At 43.3% G+C, this 22,567-nt stretch overlaps 1 protein-coding gene across 1 annotated transcript in view; it reads right to left on the reverse strand.

Moving 5' to 3' along the window:
• The window catches only part of LOC121287424 (ADAMTS-like protein 5), a 128,528-nt gene that overhangs the window by 11,453 nt on the left and 94,508 nt on the right, over nt 1-22,567 (reverse strand). The window contains exons 3-9 of the mRNA XM_041205292.1: nt 21,916-22,070; nt 14,096-14,156; nt 12,462-12,570; nt 10,397-10,524; nt 8,826-8,949; nt 7,338-7,421; nt 244-407 (exon numbers count right to left, since the gene is read on the reverse strand). Of these exons, the coding sequence (XP_041061226.1) occupies nt 244-407; nt 7,338-7,421; nt 8,826-8,949; nt 10,397-10,524; nt 12,462-12,570; nt 14,096-14,156; nt 21,916-22,070 (825 nt within the window). The remainder of the gene's footprint in view (nt 1-243; nt 408-7,337; nt 7,422-8,825; nt 8,950-10,396; nt 10,525-12,461; nt 12,571-14,095; nt 14,157-21,915; nt 22,071-22,567) is intronic.

Raw genomic sequence — 22,567 nt, forward strand, 5'->3', positions numbered from 1 at the left:
GAAGTTTTAGTGATTTGAGGAAAGTTCACCAGAAGAGTTAGAATTATTTGGCAGTCATGCAGGACGCCTCTTCAGGGGGTTTCAGGTGAGGAAGACCCTGCTACATCTTCTTGTGCAATCGCACTGTTACTTTCACCAATGCAAAAATACCGCCAGTAGGAGCTGTGCAAATAGCGACAAATATATAACAAATCACCCTACCATGAGAAATAATCACCACATTTTTTACATGAAGATTTGTACCATCACATGGAGGTCCTCTGCTGTCGGTCCTGTGGCCTCAATTGTCTCATGGTTGCTAGCAGAACGCTTGTAGAGCACTTTGGTACCAGCGACATCATATTCTCCAGGCCAGTCTATAACCCAATTCCCATTAATCACATAGTGATTTTTGCCATTTATTAAGGCTGCAGGCAGAAAATAGAATCATTACAATGAAAAATGCAGTCACTCATAATCAATGTAATCAAAAATACAATTATCCATAATCGTAGCATTGCATACCGACCACTAATATAATTGTGGGATTGGGCAGTGAAATGGGTTAGGCATGACTGGGATATGGACTTAAATGAAGCGCAGACTGATGGGATGAAAATCTTCTCTGCTTAATGAACCATGGTATTAAGCCATCCATAATGCAGCAGGAAATTGGCAACCTCTTCTCAGAAAGGCCAAGGTTGTCTGGTGCAGGAAATGGAGAAATGCCAACAAAGGTGGGAGGTTGTCTGAGGTCGGAGATGAGGCATATGTTTGGTGCAAAGTTTTTCTCTACAGCTAGACAGATTGGAGCTGACCTTCAAGTGGCAGTGAGGCCGAAAATGGAAATTTTATCCAAAAACATTTGTATCCGATTCTAAAAATCTTGATACCTTGAATGATACTTTAGTTGGGAGATGGAGTTACAGTTTCTAATATACATATTTAAGGGTTTGAAGATTCTTGAAACTCCGTTACCATATTCGCTCTCAAGGGAATGTCTTTCCTCTGATTCTATAACTGATGGATGGACGGTGTAAGCTGTGGTCATTTCTATTGGGGTCACCAATGCCATCTCATAGACTGATTGGGCGGTGCACATAACATAGAAGGGGCTTTCCCATGGTTCAGATCTCCTATACCACAAATATTTTCCTCCATTTCAGATTATTCCACTTACATTGAGCGAAATATCACACGAGTGCGTGATGACATCGGGACGCTCACTCAACATCATCTTGCACAATTTTACGCCTGATCGAGTTGGGTGTGCGCCCATGCATGGGACGTAAAATCCTGCCCTAAAACTCCAAACTCCGGTGACAAGCGCTCGCTAAACCCTTTCGCCATTTGCCAATACTTGGTTGTTTTGCTCACTTAGTTGGCCAAGTTAGAACTTGTACCAGATAATAACTCAGGAAGCCATTGGTGTGGAACATGGGAGTGAGGAATTAATCTGTTCGCAGAAGAACCAATCGATTAAGACCATATGCAACACCTGACAATTTAATGAGGTAACCTTGAGGAGATATAATCTCACGTTTTGGGATTGCCAGTATTTTCCCAGTCCACGTTGGAGATCCAGGATTTCATCCCAGTGTGAATGGCAAACAATATTCCACACTTGCAGCATCAAAGGGATCAGGGAATGCTCATTAGCTCATTACAGCATAGGGAATGTTTTGTTGTCTGGTGGCCGCTGTTCAATCACTTATGAGCTTAATCCTTAATTCACCACTTGCATTTGGCGGACACTTTGCTTTCACTGTCCATGGAACAGGTTGTAGCCTGCTCAGGCTCAGCACTGTTAGCACCTAAAATGGCAAACGGGTCTTATTTATGTCTTGGCACCCCTATTTCATTATTAAAAAGAGCCTATTGCCTGAAGCAGGTAGGCGTTTTGGACCCCTGCCAGTAGGCCCCTTTCATAATGATGCCAATGTTAATGGGACGATAAGACTATCAATTCCATTTTGAAACCGTTACTGTCCATTATCCATGCGGAAGTGTTGGAATGCCTGATTACCACCGGAAGGACTAATGGAACTCCAACACCAAGGTCATGCACTGTCGCCACGACTGTAAAGTTTTGAAGACCATGGTCCCCAACAGCACTTAGAAAATGACCACCCATTACCACCAGACAAAGGCAAAAATTGACCTCTCTCTTAAATTGCAGCATATTTGTGCACCCACAGTTTCATGGGCCAATGATATAATCACAAGGATGATATAACTCCCATCATCAGCACTCCTATCGCATAAAACTTCACTATTTTTCAAGCAAGGGCCACTTTAGCAAAAAAACCTGCAGTGCGAGAGCCACACTGACCACTAAATTATCATTGCTTACCACTCCAGTAACTCACTTAGGTCAAAAAAAATACACAACACCAACGATGGAATACTCTGCTAGCTCTATGGTGGTTGCTATGATAATACAATGGTTACTATACAACATACATATTTAGATATACTTATTGGCGCACATTGTACCATGTGGTCAATGTGACATGTAAAGAAGGCTGACGTTTTGATAGGCCCAGTGCACATTTTTTAATGTTAAAAATAAATAACTAGGAGTATGATGCTCGCAGCGACCCTCTGAGGATAAAGCGGCTACTGAAAATGGATGGATGGATTCAGGGAGCCGCACTTAGTGTCGATGGAAGCCGGCGCAGGATCGCGGGCTTTGCAATGAAGAGCATTGCCTTAGAGGGTTGCGGGATGAGAAGGCTGCCTTACTGAGAGATGGTTGGAGGGTGAGGCAGTTCTGAAGGGCGAACAATGTGGGCCTAATGCACTACACCGCAGGCAGCATCATCCCACCCCCGGCCCACCAACACTTCCCCTCACCGCCACCAACCCCCGTGCCCCCACTCGTATCATCCGTCGTTGCTTTGTGATTTTTTTGCGGTGTTTTTAAATTAATAATACACTGGAAGATTTTCCAGCTTAGTTTCAGAAACAGAGATCAGAGCTAATGAGATTGCCCAGGAGGCACAAGGACCAGAGACCAGAGACCAATAATAAAAACAAACAACTTTTATCGCTTTCTACAAATGCTCAGCGGGATTGTTTATTTCAGGGCAGCAGAGTATGAGACAGATTGGGGATTGGGGAACCAGCACTGACTTCTGTGATAAATCAGCCAGAGGGGCCAAGGAATCATTTGAAAACCTCATTCAACTAATATCTACGGCTAATTGCACAACCCAGAATATGTCCACTAAGAAGCACCCTGGGAAACGCCAGCCATGAGCTGTGATTTTACATCCACGGACATAAAATCAGAGACTCCATTTCCTCACTGTGACTTACTCCCACCCAGGAACTCCAGGTTGTAAATTCATCAAAGCATGTTTTGCCATCCACACAACTGAGCTTTGAATACTTTCGGATTACCAGCCTTAAAATAGATCTGAATATTTGGTAATGGTGTGTATAGTTCACTCAGATTCCAGGTTGCTGTGGCAACAAGCACTTTTACATGCATGTTGTAGTCTGGAGTTACGGATAGTGGTGGTGGTAGAGGCTTCAACTTTGTTTCCATCACAGGACTGACAAGGAATCTCTCCCACTCTTACCGCCTGCCATTATGTTTGAAGGGTTTGCAGGTTGATAGTCAATCTTTTTGGCCAAGTTACAAGCATGTACATAAACCTCAGCCATCACGTCCTAGAGATTTGAACCGGGAGCTTCTGGTTTAGAAGTAGGGATGCTGCCCACTGCACCAGAAGAGCTCTCTAATTTGAATGTTTACCTCCAATAAAATCAAAACTTACTTCACAGGCCTCCTACTTGAACTGCGATCTCAAAACTGTAGAACTCCTTACCTTCCTCAACCTTTCCTTCCTTCAACAATCCTCATGCTTTTTGAAAAAAACCCATAAATTTGTTGTTTGCATTTCTGAATTATCTCATCTGTTCTCTTCTTCTCAGCCTTGGGAGTAAGTCCGATACCATGGGCCTTGGTCTTTCACCTGTCTCATCGTTAAAGGGAAACTTCCTCTGTTCAACACTAAAATAACTTAGGAACTAGTAAATGCAATCATGGATATCAAAAACAACTTGCATTTATATAGCACCATTAAAGTGGTAAAACATCCCAAAGCACTTCACTGGAGGTCATCGAACAAATTTTGGCACCGAACCATATTAGGACCAAAATCTTGGTCAAATAGTTTTAAGGACCATCTTAAAGGAGGAGAGAGAGTTAGAGGCAGAGAGGTTTAGGGGGTAAATTCCAGAATTTAGGGTCCAAGCAGCTAGAAACTGCAGTACTATTAAGGCTTCTCTTGAATCTAAACAACAGAGCCCACCAATTCCAAATTTTGTTTTTTTTTCAGAAGCATCTGCTGAACCTCTGTGGAACTGCAGAGCTGGACTCTGGGATTCATAATACATGATCCTGTATTTCACTGACAGCTCTGCAATAGACTCACAACAGGCCCCCTGTTCTGGCAGTAAGAAATTTGACTTATTAATCATACATATTTCAAAACCACTAATTACTACTTCCTAAAAAAACATGATCAGTAGTTGGTGGTCTGATAGCTCATGTGGCTGAGTGTTACACTCCTAATCATAAAGGTCATAAACTCAAGGATTGCTTGAATTCCCAATCTTGTTTATGCTAATATTATCAGTTTGTAATACAGGGAAGTCAAGTACTTTGTTCCTCCATGGTGGACACTAGAACACTTCTCCTGCATCTCAGTTGTCCCCAACTGCTAATATTTATCACATAACAACCCTCATGCATAATGATTCTATTTTTAGATGAGCCATTGATGCAAACTTTGAGATGTCATAATAGAAGACACAAAAGGAAAAGCTTGCATTTATGTAGTGCTTTTCCCCACCACTGGATGGCTCAAAGCACTTTACAGCCAATGAAATACTTTTTTGAAGTGTAGTCACTGTTGTAATGTAGAAAAGGCGGCAGCCAATTTACACACAGCAAGCTCCCACAAGCAGCAATGAGGTAATGACCTGATAATCAGCTTTTAGGCTTAATTGGGGGATAAATCTTGGCTAAGACACCGGGGAAAACTCCCCTGCTCTTCTGCAAATCAGTGGCCATGGGACCTTTTACATCTACTTGATTAGGCAGATTGGTCCACAGTTTAACGCCTCATCCAAAAGATGGCACCTCCAACAATGTAGCACACCCTCAGGCCTGCACTGGACTGTCAACCTTGATTTTTGTGTGTGAGCCTGGAGTCAGCTCAGAACTTAAGAGATAAGAGTGCTTCACACCAAGCCACAGCTGATATCATTTTAATCAACCTTAATGGCTGGTCAAGTACACCTGAACCTGATATAGCACCTTCATCAGAGTGAAACGACCCAAAATGCTTTGTAAAGGGGCTGCACGAGTTGACAAAAGGTACGGATGAAGGGGCGAATTCTGATGAGGCTTTTGAAGGTGGGGGCAGACGTCGCAAAGGGAAGGAATTTAGGAATTCCAAATGTAGGGACATGATCGTGGGAGGCCCTACCACTGTCCTCAGGACTCAGAAGAGCTGCCATTTAGAGCTGCAGGTTGCAGAGGCAGAATGAAGTAGAACCTTGAAGAAGTTTGTAAGTGAGGATGAGGATTTTGGAATCAGTGTGTTGGGGATGGGGGTGAGGTTGGTTGGTGAGATAAGTGAGTGAAAGTTAGTGTGGGACATGAGGCAAGCAGTGGATGTGTTGGATGTGTTAAAGTTTCCTGAAGGGATTAGTCCTGAATTTAATTCCGTGTAACTGAGTGGGTTTTGAGTCAGTTAAAATCTTGCCCATTGATTTTGTATCACTCATCACTGTAAACCCCACAAAACATTTAAATAATAAAAAAAGGTTGAGGACATCATAGAATACGATCAAATATACATATATGTGTATAATATATATATATAATATATATATTTATATGTCTTTGGGATATCCTAAAGAACTTCACAGCTAATAATTTATTTTTAAAGTGTAGTCACTGATGTTCTGCAGCCAATACGCAGACAGCAAGATCCCATAAACAAGAAATCTATTGTTGCTGTTGTTGACTGATGGACACATATTGGCCTGGGCCTACACTGGGGATAGAATTTTACACTGCCCTACCATGGGTGCCTTTCCCGTCACCTAGCCACTGGCCCCCAACCTTGCCGCAGTTTAAAAGGTGGTCCCGAGGCCTTGGATAGTTTGCCCACCCCCACACCAATCAAGGCCCTTAAGGTGCCAATTAATGGCCACTTCCAACTGTGCCGCAGTTTCTTAGCTAGCGGGAGGAGGAGTGGGTAGACCAGCAGGTAATTCTATTTAGCCTTTGGGTGGGAATGGGGGTGCCTTCTTTATGGGCCTCCTTTTCCAATCGAAGGCTGCCTGCCAGGTCTGTGCTCCTGCTGGGAGCCCCCTCCCCAAACTGGCCTCTGTTCTCCCGTCCCCGACCATTTCGCTCCCTATCCTAGCCAAGAACCTCCCAACTCCCCCCCTCCCCCCCTCCTCCCCAACCTCCTGTCACCCAAACCCCCAATATCCGCCTCCTGGCTCTTTTCGCTTGGACTGGATGCAGTCCCAGCAGTGGCCACCTCTCCTGGTGGCGCTGCTGGGACCAGAGAGCTGCTGGCCATCTGATTGTCCTGCAACCCACAGAGGCAGGAAATTCTCCCCAGCTGGTGGGGGGAAAGGGGTTGGGGGGGTGGGTGGGGGGGTGCTGGATATTGTTGGCATGTAAGTCTCACCCTGAGCCACCTATCTCTCCTCTGATTGCTAAATGGCTGCAGCGCTGCCTGGTGGAGGCAGGATTTAGGGTGACTTTTCCGCCAGCATGGCAGTAAACTGCACTACCCGTGAAATCCTGCCCTGGGTCCCAGTCTCCTAAAGCCGTCATTAAAGTTCTCATTCTCATCTTTCAAACCTTTTATGGACTCGCTCGCTACCTCCCTAAACTTCAGGCCTACAGTTGCCCTCACGAAATCTCAGAATCCTTCCCTAATCCCCTCCAGCTTTTCCTTTAAGACTATCTTTAAAATTCACCTCCACGACCTTGCTCACCCCTCTTAACGTCTCCTTGTTGGGTTTGGCATCCAACTATTTCTGATTACAATTCTTGGGCTGTTAGGTTATTTGACTATGGGGGCATCGTAGCTGAGCTTTGACATCCACACAGGCACTTACCTGTCAAGTGTTAGGTAGACGCTGTTAAAAGTGGGAATCCCAGCTGATTCTTCACTACCTAGCCCAAGGCTACTGGAGATAAGTGCAACACCAGGAATACAGTTCTGGCTGAAATCAGCTAACTCAGTACAAGGGAAATGGCAGCTAAATACTGCTGCAGTAACCTTTGTGCTCTTGTAACTGAGAGGTTGACTTACCCAGGTAGTTCCTGCTGTTGTCTGTAACTTTGATGTTAGTGGCTCCTGCTGGGATTATAGTTACATTGTTGTAACCAAAGTAACCTAGGATTAATTAGAGAAAAAATAAATCATTAGTCTCTGGTACCAATTACTAGGTGTAACACTGAAGTTGGGAAATTGCAGAAAGTGATGATTTATTACACAAGAATTAAAAACGCATTTTGCAGAACTGCGCAAAACATTTAAGTCATAAAAAAAAGAAAATTTCTGTTGGGGACATCATTGAATACGATCAAAGAGCCATAGAATAGGACTGTAACATTACTGAATACTATACAGAAGCTTATAACAAAGAGAGAGGCTATACAGCCCATCCTGTCTGTGCTGGCTCTTAGCAAGAGCAATCCAAAACTAATCCCATCGCCCTGATCTCTCCCCGTAACCCCTTCGTTTTCTCTGCTTCTAATATTTGTCCAATTTTGCTTTCTAAGATCTCTGCCTCAACCATCCCCCCGTAGCAAAGTATTCTATGCTCCAACAACCCTCTGTGCAGAGAAATGTGTCCAATTTGCGATCCCTACTCTATTGCTGCAACTTTAAATTGATGGCCTCACAGAAATTCCCCGCCATTGGAAATCATCTTAATCCATTCACGCTATCAAAACCTTTCGTAATTTTACATATCATTATTAAATCTCCTCACAGACTTCCTCGCACCCGCCCCCCCCCCCCCGCCAGAGGAACTAATCCAGCATCTCAAGTGGCTCCTTATATCCTCTTGAATTCTACTCTGAACCTTCTCAACTGCCTTCATAACTTTTCTATCAAGGGGCACCCAAAGCAGTGACTGTGCAATAGCTTTTATTTTAAATTTTAAAAGTTTTTGCTGACATAACAGAGAAGCGTTTGATAAGAGGAAGTTGAAGATACAAATGAAAACATCACAGGCAATCACCTCAAGGCTGAAGTTCAAAAACACTGGCAGACAAATTCCTAAATTGTGCAGCTCAGAGGTAAAATTTGAAAGAGTAATACGACTATGAAAAAAGACCACTTTTCAGTTATTTAAAGATAAACAAGAGTTAATATTTCTGATTTTGAAACACCACGTGATCTGGAAAAGTGTACTGAGAGATGAGCGGCCACTAATCAGTTCTGATATTCAATGAAAATCTGGCCACAGGGCAGCATTGTTCTGGAAAGAGAAAAATATAGTAATACTGGAAACACACCGCAGGTCAGTCAGCAGCTATAAAGAGAAAAGGCCCTGAATGCAAATACCATCCTTTATACTCTCTGCAGATGTTGACTGAACTGCTGTGCATTTCCAGCAGTTTTTTTTTAACTTCAGGTTTTCACTCTGGCAGAGAGGGTCCACGCTGTTGCCCCCATGTCCCACAAGCTATTGCGTGTTGCCCGTAGCCTTGCGGCACCAACAGCAATCCCGACTCATGCTGTAGTCAAGACACAAGGGCATTCACCCATCGAGAATGTCAGGGCAATCACCAGAAGAGGGGAACGCCGATCGGTACACTCTCCGGACCAGGATGCACGAGTCATTTCGTCCTCCGCAAACACCGCAGACATCCGTTCTGGCCTTTGAGCCGAGGATCCTGTCACAACCTACTTTCTGCACAGCGAAAGAAAAGCGGAAACAAAAAACATTTTACTTCCAGTGAGTCAGTAAGGTTACAGTCAGCCGACAGTGCAGGAATCTTGTGTGGAAGGTGAGACAGGTGGGAGGGGTATGTACATGCCTCGGTTACTCTGAAGGGTCTGTTTCATGTTCTGTGCACATGGTTCCACTAGTAGGAAACTAGTTTCCCTCTCATCCATCTCAGTGTTAAGGCTCCAGTTTATGTCCCACACAGTGCTCAGTGTTGTTTGAAGTGTACAGAAAACACACATGTAAGAGCTAATTCTGCAACTGCAGCAGGGAGCTATGCTTACGGGGTGCATAGGAGGAGAGAAATGAACCCCAACATGTTGTAGCCCTAACTCTGACCTGTGCTCGCTTGGAGTCTGTTCCCCTGACATTGGAAGCATTGGGATTGCTGGATCAACCCTACAGGAAGATCTCCAGATTCAGTCTAGTTTAGAATTGCCCCTGACTGGCTAAACTGGAAATATAATGCCTTGCATGGAACTCCCTCACCACAGAATTAGTTGTTCTCAGCCTGAGTGGCAGTGGGCAAGGCCCTACACTGGCCTCAGTGCAAAAACCCCAGCCCTGCTTCCTGGATTCCTGACTGATATCCAGTCAGTCCTGGTGAAGACAGGATATGTTTTGGCTGGTGCTGCCTTGACAGTCGAATAGCCTATAAACACACTGCCTAGGCTTGCATAGTGCCATCTGAGCACAATACAGGAGGGGTGTTGAGGGCTGTAGAACAGTTCCGTAGTCAATGTATCTTCTAAATTTTTTCCAGCCTGTGTATTTTGAATGCATGGTACCTTTAAATTATTTTGTGCAGCAGCGCACACGTGCTATCTTAAAGGGGACATGTTATCTTAAAGCAGCCTGTGCATTAGCGCATGGCAGTGCACAAACAGGGAACACTGAACTCAAGAGAATTCAGGAGCTTAAGAAGAAGAATTGGGGATGGAAAAGTACCTGGAACATTGATTAGCAGTTCCTTAAAAAAAAAAGTTTGGAATTAAGTGTTTTTGATCATGTGCCTTAACGGACTTCGGCAACCAGTAGAATGTTTAGACGGGCTATTTCCCTTGAGGGTTTTTGATGTTATTTTGTTGGGGAGTTTCCAGGTAAGTGGGAATCAAGCTCTGAAAACACTGACATGAAGATAGCTGCAATGGGGGTGGTTGCACTGCAGGAGATACAGAAAAGCACATCCTAACATTGGCCACAATGGCAGCTTTAAACGGTGATTGTTATAAGCTTAGAGAATGGCAGTTTACCCTAGGCGCACCATCCCTGCATTCTCAAGGAGTCCACACCACTGACACTCCACTGACAATAATGTAACCTGTTGTCCTCAGTCTGATCAGCAGCTGTTTATTCAATGCCTTCGCTAAATCAGTTTTCTGTTTATATCATTTTCTGGGAAACTGCTCACCAGACATTGCCCATTAATACACATATCAGTTGAGTCAGGGCTACACCTTGTCCCATCCAGAACACGACCAAACATGTAGTAGAAATTCTTCCCTTTGGCTAGGCAGTTAAGGTCACATTGATTGGGAGCTGTTGAACAGAAGATTAAGAGAGTAAGGTTCAAGGTTCAAGCTCACATAAATCTCCATAGCAACAGCAATGCGCTAAAGCAAAGCCTAATATAACAGATAGATCAATGATAGACATAAAACAAAAATTGTTCTTAGATTGTGTGAGTGTTGGTACAGAGAGGGTTAAAACCTTTTGATCAAAGCTTTCTGCAGAGCACCCTTCAGTCTCGTCTGTCCCTGCTCCTGGATTAAGAACATAAGAAAACCTGGATAGAGTAGGAGAATGAGACATTAGAGGAGTTTAAAATTAATTTGGCTGTGGGAGTTGGAATGTCAGAAATATGAGCTTTGCTCATCTTTTGCTGTTCCTTATGTACTGTTCTCATGGGGTCAGAACTCCACTGGTCATTGCATGTTGCATCATTGTAAATGTGTCTGTAAAGATTTCCTGTGCTGTATATTTCTGGCAAAATCGTAAATGTGTTCTTTTATAATGAGTTTACAATCTTACTAGAGATAATGACCAGAGGAAAAGTTCACTGATGCATTTACAACCTCGCTGGAGAGGGAATTGTTACTCCAAATGATACAGCTGTAACTTAGATAAGTTTTAATGTACGTATGACCACTAGGGCACTTAATCTTTGAGTTTCTCCACTTCTCTGAAAACTACCAAATTAATCTCAATGCGATAATTTAAAGCAGGTTTTGGTGGATGACTATTTGTAGGAATGGGACTTTTTAACCACCGTGTGTACAGGATGTACATCATTATTACTTGTACACTAGATTAGGTGTACAAGAATTATATCATTGTTAGTTGCACATATGATTAGGTGTACAGGTGTCCGGAACATAGGAACTGGAGTAGACCATTCAGTCCCTCAAGCCTGTTCTGCCATTCAATGATGTTGTGGCTGATCTATATCCTAACTTTATACAAGCGCTTTAGTTCTGTATCACTCTAAAACCTTAGCTAGCACAAAAAATCTATCAATCTCAGATTTGAAAATTGAGCTAACGTCTACTGTTTAATTTGTGGGAGAGAATTCTACACTTCGCCATCCTTTGTGTGAATAAGTGTTTCTTAATGTTATTCCTGTCTCTGATTTTAAGTTTATGTTCCCTTGTTCAATTCAACCTAGAGGAAATGATTCTCTTTATCTACCTGATCAATTCTTTTCAAGATCCTAAAAACCTTGATCAATCACCCCTTAGCCTTTGACATTCCTGGGAGTACAAACCTAATTTATGTAATCTCTCCTCATAATTTATCCCTTGAAGCTCTGATACTTTAAAAAAAAAGGCATTCATGGGATGTGAGCATCACTGGCATTTATTGCCCTTGTTCAGGGGGCATTTATAAGAGGCAACCACATTGCTGTGGGTCTGGAGTCACATGTAGGCCAGGTAAAGATGGCAGATTTCCTTTGTTAAAGGACATTAGTGAACCAGATGGGTTTTTAATGATAATCAGCAATGGTTTTGTGGTTACTATCAGACTTTTAAATCTTGATTTTTACTGAATTCAAATTTCCCCATCTGTTATGGTGGGATTTGAACCTGGGTTTCCCAGTTCATTACCCTGGGTCTCTGGAATATTAATCCGGTGGCGATACCATTATGCCACCACCTCCCTGGTTAGTCTGCATTGCGCTCCTTCTAAGGCCACTGTACACTTTCTAAACAGATTATCATTGTTATCATTCTCATTGTTATTTGTATACTAGATTAGGTGTACAGGCATTGAGCATTATTATATGTACACATGATTAAGCGACCTCTGAGAGTATCATTGTTCTGACAGCAAGTTATCGTATCCCATCTGAGAGGTTCCCTAATTCTCTGTCCTCTTAAACAAGATGTTAGTGTCAATTGAATTAGCGCCCAAGTCAATGTCACTTGGATTCCAATGATTTCACTGTGCTGAAACTGTGGACAATGTTTTGCACTTACCCCCATAGAATGGCAGCCACTGATGATTCATCAAATTGCCCTGGATTGGTTTGTTGTTATAGAGAGAACATTGCATCTTTCGGAAATCAATGGATCCTGGAGGGCAGTCCTATGAGAATTGTGTCAAATTAATGTTTAAATTGCTAACAAGAACATGGTCGCAAACCCACACAATAAAAATAACTTGCATTTTATAAAGCCTTTTATATATTGTAGAAAAATGTCCCAAAGCTACTCACAAAGGCCTAATCAAGAGCCAGAATTGACATTGAACCAAAGAAGGATACATTAAGAAGGGTGGCCACAAGCTGGGTTGAGGAGGTGGATTTTAAGAGGGTTCCTAATGGAAGAAAGAGGCAGAGAAGTCGGGGAAGGAGGTGATTAGGGAAGAAATTACAGGGTGTGGGGCTTGAATTGCTGAAGGCAAAGCCACCGATGCTGGGACAAAGAGAGGTGCATTAGCAGTTATAGTCAGCGGAACTAAGAGCTTGGTGCTGGGGAGGAGAGTGTTCATGGTTCAGAAAGCAGAATACCCAGATGCTGGAAATCTGAAATAATGACAGACAAAGCTGGAAAAACTCAGTGGGTTCTGACAGGATCGGCGGAGAGAGAAACAGAGTTAATGTTTCAGGTCTGTGACCTTCCATCAGAACTGGGCAAAGTTAGAAATGTAATAGGTTTTGAGCAAGGGTGGGTGGGGCAAGGACAAAAGGAAGGTCTGTGATAGGGTGAAAGTCAGTATAGTCTTTCGGACTCAACATTGAGTTCAACAATTTCAGACCATGATGTATGCTCCACTTCGTTCCCTTTCCTGTTTCATTTATTTTTAGTCAGCAGCACACCTGCTCTAGGCACCTCTTTGTTCTTTTCTTGCTCCGTCACCATTCACTTTGGCCCTGTAAAATAATTCTTGGGGTCATTTAATCTTTCCTACCTTTCACCCTATCATAATCCTTCCTTTTGTCCTTGTCCCACCACCACCGCACCACCACAACCACGCGCGCGCGCGCGCCCCCCCCCCCCTTTGCTCAAAACCTATTACAGCTTTAGTTTTTCCCAGTTCTGATGAAAGGTCACAGACACGAAGCCTTAACTCGGTTTCTCTCTCCGCAGGTGCTGCCACAACCTGCTGAGTTTTTCCAGCATTTTCTGTTTTTACTTTAGCATTGATGGCTGCCAGAGGAAATTACTGAAATAGAGAGAGGTGAATCCAGGGAGGGATTTAATCATGGAGATGAGAATTTTAAACTTAAAATGCTAGCGGACTGGGAAAGAATGTAGGGCATGGTGAATGAATGGGATTTGGTTGGGGGCGGGTGGAATAGGATAAAGACAGCAGCGTCTTGGACAAGCTAAAGGGTTACAGAGAATCGAGGCTAGAACAGCATTGGAATTGTTGAGTAAGGAGGTGACAAAGACATGGGTAAGGGCTTCAGCAGCAGATAGGCTGGGATAGGTTTGGAGGTAGGAGATGCCATGGAGGTTGAAGTAGACTGTTGTTCTGATGGAGAGTAAGGATTAAAATCCTAGCTTGGAGTCATAATGGATGCTGGATAAGTGAATTGGGATGGAGTCCTTTCGAATCGTCTAAAGAGCGTTCAGTTCTGCCAATTATCCATCAGAAATATACTCACCAGAAGGTTACATGCTCTGTATTGCCTCTGGTCCCCTGGACAACCCTCTGTATTAGAGAACCTGACAAGTGAAAACAAACAAACTGAAGACCTATTTGATTCCTTGAAGGAGCAGAGTCAGATTTCTGTACCAAAATCAAACTTCAAACTATTGGGTTGTCACAATGACAAATTCACTCATGAGCTTCTTCTCAATCTGGGGCAAGGATGTAGAATGAGATTGTGACAACAATGACAACTTGCATTTATATAGCATCTTTAAGAATGTCATAAAGCACTTCACAGGAGCATCATCAAACTTGACACTGAAGCTCTTAAGGAAATGGGTTCCACCAAGGCAACTCAGCTCCTGACCTCATTACAGCCTTGGTCCAATCATGGACAAAAAAGCTGAACTCCAGGGGTGAGGTGAGAGTGACTATCCTTGACACCAAGGCAGCATTTGACCAAGTGTGGCATGAAGGAGCCCTAGCAAAACTGGAGTCAATGAGAATCAGGGGGAAAACACTCCACTGGTTGGAGGCATACCTAGCACAAAGGAAGATGACTGTGGTTGTTGGAGGTCAATCACCTCAGTCCCAGGACATCGCTGCAGAAGTTCCTCAGGGTAGTGTCCTAGGCCCAACCATCTTTAGCTGCTTCATTTGCGACTCCTCAGATACTGAAGCAGTCTGAGCCCATATGCGACAAGACCTGGACAATATCCATCATCCATTATGACTCCAAGCTAGGATTTTAATCTTTACTCTCTATCAGAACAACTGTCCACTTCAACCTCTATGGCATCTCCTACCTCCAAACCTATCCCAGCCTATCTGCTGCTGAAGCCCTCACTCATGTCTTTGTCACCTCCTTACTCAACAATTCCAATGCTGTTCTAGCCTCGATTCTCTGTGACCTTAGCTTGTCCAAGACTCTGCTGTCTTTATCCTATCCCCCCACCAAATCCCATTCATTCACCATGCCCTACATTCTTTCCACTAGCATTTTAAGTTTAAAATTCTCATCTCCATGATTTTTCAGAATTGGGCTGATAAGTGGCAAGTAACATTTGTGCCACACAACTGCCGGGCAATGATCACCAACAATCCAACCATCTCCTTTGATATTTAATGGCACTACCATTGCTGAATCCCCCACTATCAACATCCTATCAATACTGACCAGAAACTGAACTGGTCTAACCATATAAATACTGTGGCTACAAGAACAGGTAAGAGGCTAGGAATCCTGCGGTGAGTAACTCACTTCCTGACTCCCAAAAGCCTGTCCACAACCTACAAGGCACAAGTCAGGGGTGTGATGGAATGCCTCCACTTGCCTGGGTGAGTGCAGCTCCAACAGCACTCAAGAAGCTTGACATCATCCAGGACAAAGCAACCCGCTTGATTTGCCCCATCCACCGCTATCAACATCCACTCCCTCCACCATCGACTCACAGCGTCAACATAAGATGCACTGCAGCAACTCACCAAGGCTCCTTTGACAGCGCCTTCCAAACCAGTGGGCTCCACCACCTAGAAGGACAAGGGCAGCAGATGCATGGGAACAGCACCAGATGCAAGTTCCCCTCCAAGCCACACACCATCCTGACTTGGAAATGTATCGCCGTTCCTTCATTGCCGCTGGGTCAAAATCCTGGAACTCCCTCTCTAAGAGCACTGTGAGTGTACCTATGGACTGCAGTGGTTCAAGAAACAGCTTGTCACCACCTTGTCAAGGGCAATTAGGGATGGGCAATAAAAATATTGACATAGACAGTGACAGCCACATCCCGTGAAAGAATAAAAAAAGGAAATATTAGGACAGGTGACCAAAAGCTTGATCAAGGAAGTAGGTTTTCAGGAGTATATTAAAGGAGGTCAGAGAAGCTGTAGGCTTAGGGAGGGAATCCTAGAGCTTAGGGCCTGGGCAGCTGAAGGCACAGTCACCACCAGTGGACTAATAAAAATCTGGAATCCACAAGGAACCAGAATTGGAGGAATGTGGAGATTTAGGAGGGTTGTAGGACAGGAAGAGAGTACAGAGAAAGGGAGGTGATGAATGATAACTCCTGCACTGAGTTGTTCACTGCATCTTGAATTCCAAACAACTTTTAAATAAAACTTTTCTCCTCTCTGCTCTTGAGGGCAATGACCTGTGCTGGGATTGACATTCCACTATTGATGCCAAACTTCCTTGCAACCATACCCTCAGGCCATTCTTAATATGTGATCCTGGACAGCGAGTATCTGAGCTTTTCAACCTTGTGAGGTCAGCACAGTCCAGGATTCCATGGGTGCTGACCACCTGGATACATTCCCCATTCCAAGTGACTATTCTACACATGTAACACTAATTACTGACTGGGAGTTATTCACTCATGGCCCCTTGCCTGGCTCCATATCCTGATTGTCTAGTAAAGCTGGAGATGAAGAATAGCCCAGATCAAAAGTAGAGAGATTTGCATTTATATATCACCCTTCACAACCTCAGGACATTCCAATGTGCTTTACAGCTAATGAGGTACTTCTGAAGAGCAGTCAATGTTGTAATGTGGGAAGCACAGCAACCCAGTTTGTGCACAGCAAGCTCCCACAAACAGCAATAGCTGGATCATCTGTTTTAGGGATGTTGGCTGAGGGATAAATGTTGACCTGGGGAAAACTCTCCTCTCTTTTCTTGAAAAGTGCCAGGGGTTCACTTACGTTCACCTGAGGGAGCAGACGGCAACCTCAGTTTAATGTCTCATCCAATGTGTGAGACAAATCATCAGATCAGAGAATGAATGCTGGCCAGTCCATTTCCCTAGTGAGCTACCTTGGAGGGAGCTCACTTTCATTCTCGTTTCAAAATCCCAAATTAAAATTCCATACGAAAACTTTGCTCCAAACCAGTTAGAGGATATGATGCAGTATAAAATGGTACCAGGTCGTGAACTCAAGACCTCAGGGAGTCATTCACTTCTGTTCTTGAAACACAATCTACTGAAAAGCTCTGGTGACATTCCCCCCCCGTTAGGAACTTTTTTGCTAATTGTATGAACACTTCAACTGAGAATTATCCCTCTGGTTATACCTTACTCTCCGTCACATTCACAAAAAAGTTACAGATTTTTGCAGATGTTATTTGAAAGAAATTATGTGCACAGTTTGAATTCTCAAAATAGTTTTCCAAAGGGATATTAGTCAGTTCGTTAATCACTGAAATCACCATTACTTCCTTTGGGAAACAACAAAGTAGGTAATTTAAATTTATTCTTCAGCTTATACTTCCATGCTATGAAACAATTCAAGACCAAATTAACCCTAAAGTCACAGGACTCTGTTCTGGCTTAATTCTACTGAAATAGTGGAGATTGGAAAAGCCTGGACTTGTATCTCTGGCTGATGCATTAAGCAGTTTACGAACATTATTTTCCAGTTATCTTGTCCCTCTCCTGACAGCACGTTGGAATTCAGTTATACTAACACTGATCATCATTTGGCACCTCACACAAGCTGCCATTCTTCATTGGATAAAGATCAGGAACTGGAGCTCTGGCTGATTTTCCACCCCTCTAAGGCACTGAAGTCGATTATAGGACCTTAACCAACTTCTTAAACGTCCACTCCATCCACCACTGGCGCACCCCTGACAGCAGTGTGCACCATCTATAAGATGCACTGCAGCAACTCACCAAAATTTCTAGGGCAACAGCTTCCAAACCTGTGAGCTGCACCAGCTAGAAGAACAAGGGCAGCAGGCGCATGGGAGCACCATCACCTCCTAGTTACCCTGACCCACCCTGACTTGGACATATTCATTTGTTCCTTCCTCATCGTTGGGTCAAAAGCCTGGAACTCCCTTCATAACACCACAGTATCTTCACCACACGGACTGCAGTGGTTCAAGAAGGCGGCTCACCACCACCTTCTCAAGGGCAACTAGGGATGGGCAATAAATGCCAGCCTTAACAGTGATGCCCACGTTATGAGAATTAATGTTTAAAAATAAATTTAGAAAATGGAATGCTTCTATCTTAATAGCTCATCTTTAGTGACCAACTGAAATTTTCAATGGCTTCAAATTGCTGCAAACCCAGATTACTTTGTGTGGTTAACCCTTTTCTTCATATATCAGTGTGATAAATACAGTAAAGTAATCAAAGGGCTATTTTACAGGCCTGTGATGGGTAAGAGGAGGGCATAAACATAGGATTAGTACTAGAAGCATAAAGGAAGCATAGATTTTTTTCATACAAAGGGTTGTCTGAATATGAAGCTATTGAAGTTGAACTAATCATGACATTTAACACAACAACTTATATTTATAGAGTAGCTTTAACATCATAACATCTCCCACAGCACTTTACCAGAATATTATAAAACAAAATATGACACTGAGCCACATAAGGAGATATTTGGTCAGATATATCTAGGTGTTCCCACACCATGTGGACTGTAGCGGTTCAAAAAGATGGCTCACCACCACCTTCTCAAGGGCAATTAGGGATGAGCCACACATGCTAGCCTTGCCAGCGATGCTGACATCCAATTAAAGAATAAAAAAAAACTGACCAAAGCTTGGCCAAAGAGGTATAGGTTTAATGAGTGTCTTAGACAAGAAAAGCGAGGTGGAGTGGCGGAGATGTGTTGCAAGTATATTCCAGAGCTTGGGGCCTAGGCAGCTGAAGGTGTGGCCACCAATGGTGGAGTGATTAACATTGGGAATGCTCAAGACATCAGAATTATAAGTGCATAGATATCTCAGAGGGTGTGGGGCTGGAGGAGATTACAGATAGGGAGAGGTGAGGCCATGGAGGGATTTGAGAAAGACAATAAATAGCAAAAGGTACAAGAGAAAGGACAATGAATTGGGATCAGAGAAGATCTTTCCGGTGGGGAAGGTAGCATCAGCACAGATAGGAATACCTTCCTTATGGACAATCTGCTCCTGTTAATTCAGAGACAACTTTCTTGAGTGTTAAAGGTTGAGAGGTGATCTAATTTAAAATGATGGAATAATTCAACAAGGCAGATACAGAGAAACTATCTCCTAAGGTGGAGGTATGAAGAATAAGGGGGTACAATCTCAAAATCAGAGGTAGGCCTTTCAGGAGTGAAATCAGGGAGCACTTTGTCACACAAAATATAATGGAAATGTGGAATTCTATCCCCCATAGGTTGTGGGTGCAGATTATACCATGCTTTTGTGACATATTTGCTTGAATTCTCACCTCATAAAAGAACAGACTGCCTCAATCTTTTAATTTTTATGTTACCTTTAAAAAAAGTCACTCTTTTTCTCTTACACAGCAAGCAACTTAAAATGCTAATTTGAAAATCTGTTCTTTTTTACTTTGAAAACATTTTTAGGTTCCAATCACAGGAGCCGAAACATCTGGAAAATGATTTGCCTTGGCAAAGATTTGTCATTCCCATTGACCCAAGATGACACAGAGGAGTAAGTAGCTGCCAAACAACTTAACGGCTGGCTTCTTTTAGTAGTGCTATTACACCTTCCCTCACTGCTATATACGCAGGCTCTGAAAATTTGGGTGGCAGGAAGTTGGATATAGCATTGTAGAAGGATTTGCAGGCTCCACAAATTCTGACAGGGACTGCGACGTGAATGCTCCTTCTATGACCCAAACTTACCAGTTAATTGGCCAAGTGTATAGGACGTGACGCAATACACTGAAACTTTGGGCTGTATTTTATGTGCCCTCGTCGGGCATGTTTTCGGTGGGGGCTGGGGAGCACATAAAATAGGACAGATGCCCACCGCACTACCTTCCTGCCTGCCTCTGAGTTCACCCCTATAACATGAAATTGACAACTCGCCATTCATATTTAAATAAATAATTGTTATGATACAGCAGTTAGTAAAGGCTGAGCTGTTTGAATCCCAGAGGGAAACTTGAACAACTGTCATAACCTATATTTTTAATTGGTATGTTTGAGATGCAGACCTTAATACAGGAATAAGACCACTGAGCCTCAAGAGGTGTTTTATATAAAACTAAATTAATCATTTATTAATTTAACAAGAAATTAAACACATACACATATCTACAAATTACTACCACAATAACTTTTAAACAAATCCCCAAATTAGTCTCTCCCAGGTAAATCTTCACCAAGGCAACAGTAACCTATAGACTTTAAACAGGCACCAGGCAAAGCACATTTGACCTTGTGAATTCAAAATGAGGTTCCTTGCAATTTGGTTCCATTGCAGACACAGTTGTAGGCTTACAGGGTGGTTAGAACTTAAATGCCTCTGACTTACAGACACAAACTCCTTTCTGTTTATACTTAGCTTTTCCTTTGAATGTAAATTTTCCATTGTATTCCTCGGGTTTTGAATTTTACCTCTCCTAACAATAATATCCTTTCATTCCACCAATGTTATTAGTAAATTGAAAAAAAACCCAGATTGCTTGGCATCTTCTAGCTAGGTGCAAGATTTTAATCCCACTCTTGAATGCTTTATTCAACAAATGCAAATTCACTCTTTACCTTCTATCCTCCTCACTGTTTACCCAATTAACATCTCAAACTATTATACATCAAAGCACCCAGACTAACTGGCTTTAATCCAATTAAGGCACACACAGTCAAACACACAGACTCAGGCCCTGCTACAATTCAAAGAATAATTTCTAACAACTTAATAGACATTAATGTCTCTTCTTGACAATAATCAAGGGTCAATTGAGCTTGTTAACAAGCCAATTGTCCCTGATAATACACTGCCCATGCCATAATATGGTTGGCGGGCAATCGGGCAGGAGTGGACAGGCTGCTTTTTAAAAAGTTTTTAAAAGGGTGGCAAGGAAGGAGGTACGATCTTCAGGGGATACCCTTTGTGCTTTTGTGGGGGGGGGTTGCTGGGGAAGTGCTCTAAGGTATTATGCCCCCTTTCTTCTGACCTGCCTGCTCTCTAAAGCCAACTATCCTGACCTGCCCAAACCCTCCCCACCCAATACCCTGGACTTACCTTGCCTAGGGATCCATTAGGCCTTCTTCTTGGAACTGGTTGCAGTCCCGCAACGCCCACTAATGTGCTCTTGACGCTGCTGGGACTGATGGCCAATCCATTGGCCGGCAGCTCCCGAGGGCAGGCCTTCCTCCCCAGGGAGGGGGCGGAAGTCCCACTGGCAGGCCATTTAGTCTGCTGCAGTACTTTGTGGCTGCGGGGTGGACTGGTGCGGAATGAGTCAGCTCCACTTCGGCTTTGCTCCCAGGGGCCAGGTGGATGGGGCGAGCTATCTGCATCCCCATAACGCGCAGCCCTTTATTACTATTGGGCAAGCATGTCCACTCCTCACTCAGTTTCAAATTATTGCAGTGCACAGTTTCTTCCACCAGAGGACACTACTATGTAAATAGTTCAGGAGGTTTCTAGTGTTGGGAATGGGCCACTGTAGCAGTGCAACATGGAATGTGTTAAATAATGTCACTGGACTAGCAATCCAGAGTTCCCGGCTAATGGTCTGGAGACATGGGATCAAATCCCACTGCAAATATTATAAATTCAATTAATAAAATGTGGAATTGAAAGCTAGTGTCTGTATTGCTGACCATGAAACTATCATCAATTGTTATAAAAACCAATCTGGTTCACTTATTAATGTCCTTTAGGGGAAGGAAATTTTCTGCCCTTACCTAGTTTGGCCTGCATGTGATTCCAGATCCACAGCAATGTGGTTGACTTTTGTCTGGCCACTGAAATGGCCTAGCAAGCCACTCAGTTCAAGGGCAATTAGGGCCGGGCAACAAATGCTGGTCCTACATCCCATGAAAGAATGAATAAAAAAAATGTGCGCAGTACAGACAAAAGTTCTGGCCATGTACCTCAAACAGTGCCTGCTCCGGAATGATGCTCCTCCACCACACGTGCTAGAACAAGCACTCCAGCTCCCCCATGGTGACCACTCATTGGACCAAATCTGACGTCGTTGACGCACTCTGTTCACCCACTGAGGTCGTCTTGGCTTCTGATTCGCAGCCTACTTGAGAAAACAGCCATAAATAAAACTATTGAGTCAATCAATACACCCAAGATGAAGCTTTGAAGTCCATTACATCAATAGTAATTGCTCTACCATAGCTAGTGTGCCCTTTAAAAGTTATATTTTTGTGCTTGTCGTGGTGTTAGTGGGTATTAGCCGAGCTTTCACCCTTCTGCATCCTGTGTCTGCGTTCAGGTCAGGTTGAGCAAGTGTAAGATGAAAGGTAAATGACTGAACCTGACAGCATGGAAGGAGGCCATTCAGCCCATCATGCTTGTGCTGGTTCTTTCAAAGATCTATTGAATTGCTCCCACTTTTCTGTTTCTACAAATGTTTCTTTTTCAAATACATATTCCATTTCCCTTCTGAAATTTACTATTGAATCTGCTTTCACTGCCCTTTCAGGTAGTGTATTCCAAACCATAACAATTCACTGTGTTTAAAGAAAACCTCTTCATTTCCCCTGTTATTTTACCAATTTCCCTTAAATTTGG

The sequence above is a fragment of the Carcharodon carcharias genome, chromosome 14 (genome assembly GCF_017639515.1).
Source record: "Carcharodon carcharias isolate sCarCar2 chromosome 14, sCarCar2.pri, whole genome shotgun sequence".
In the NCBI taxonomy this organism is placed as follows: Eukaryota; Metazoa; Chordata; class Chondrichthyes; order Lamniformes; family Lamnidae; genus Carcharodon; species Carcharodon carcharias.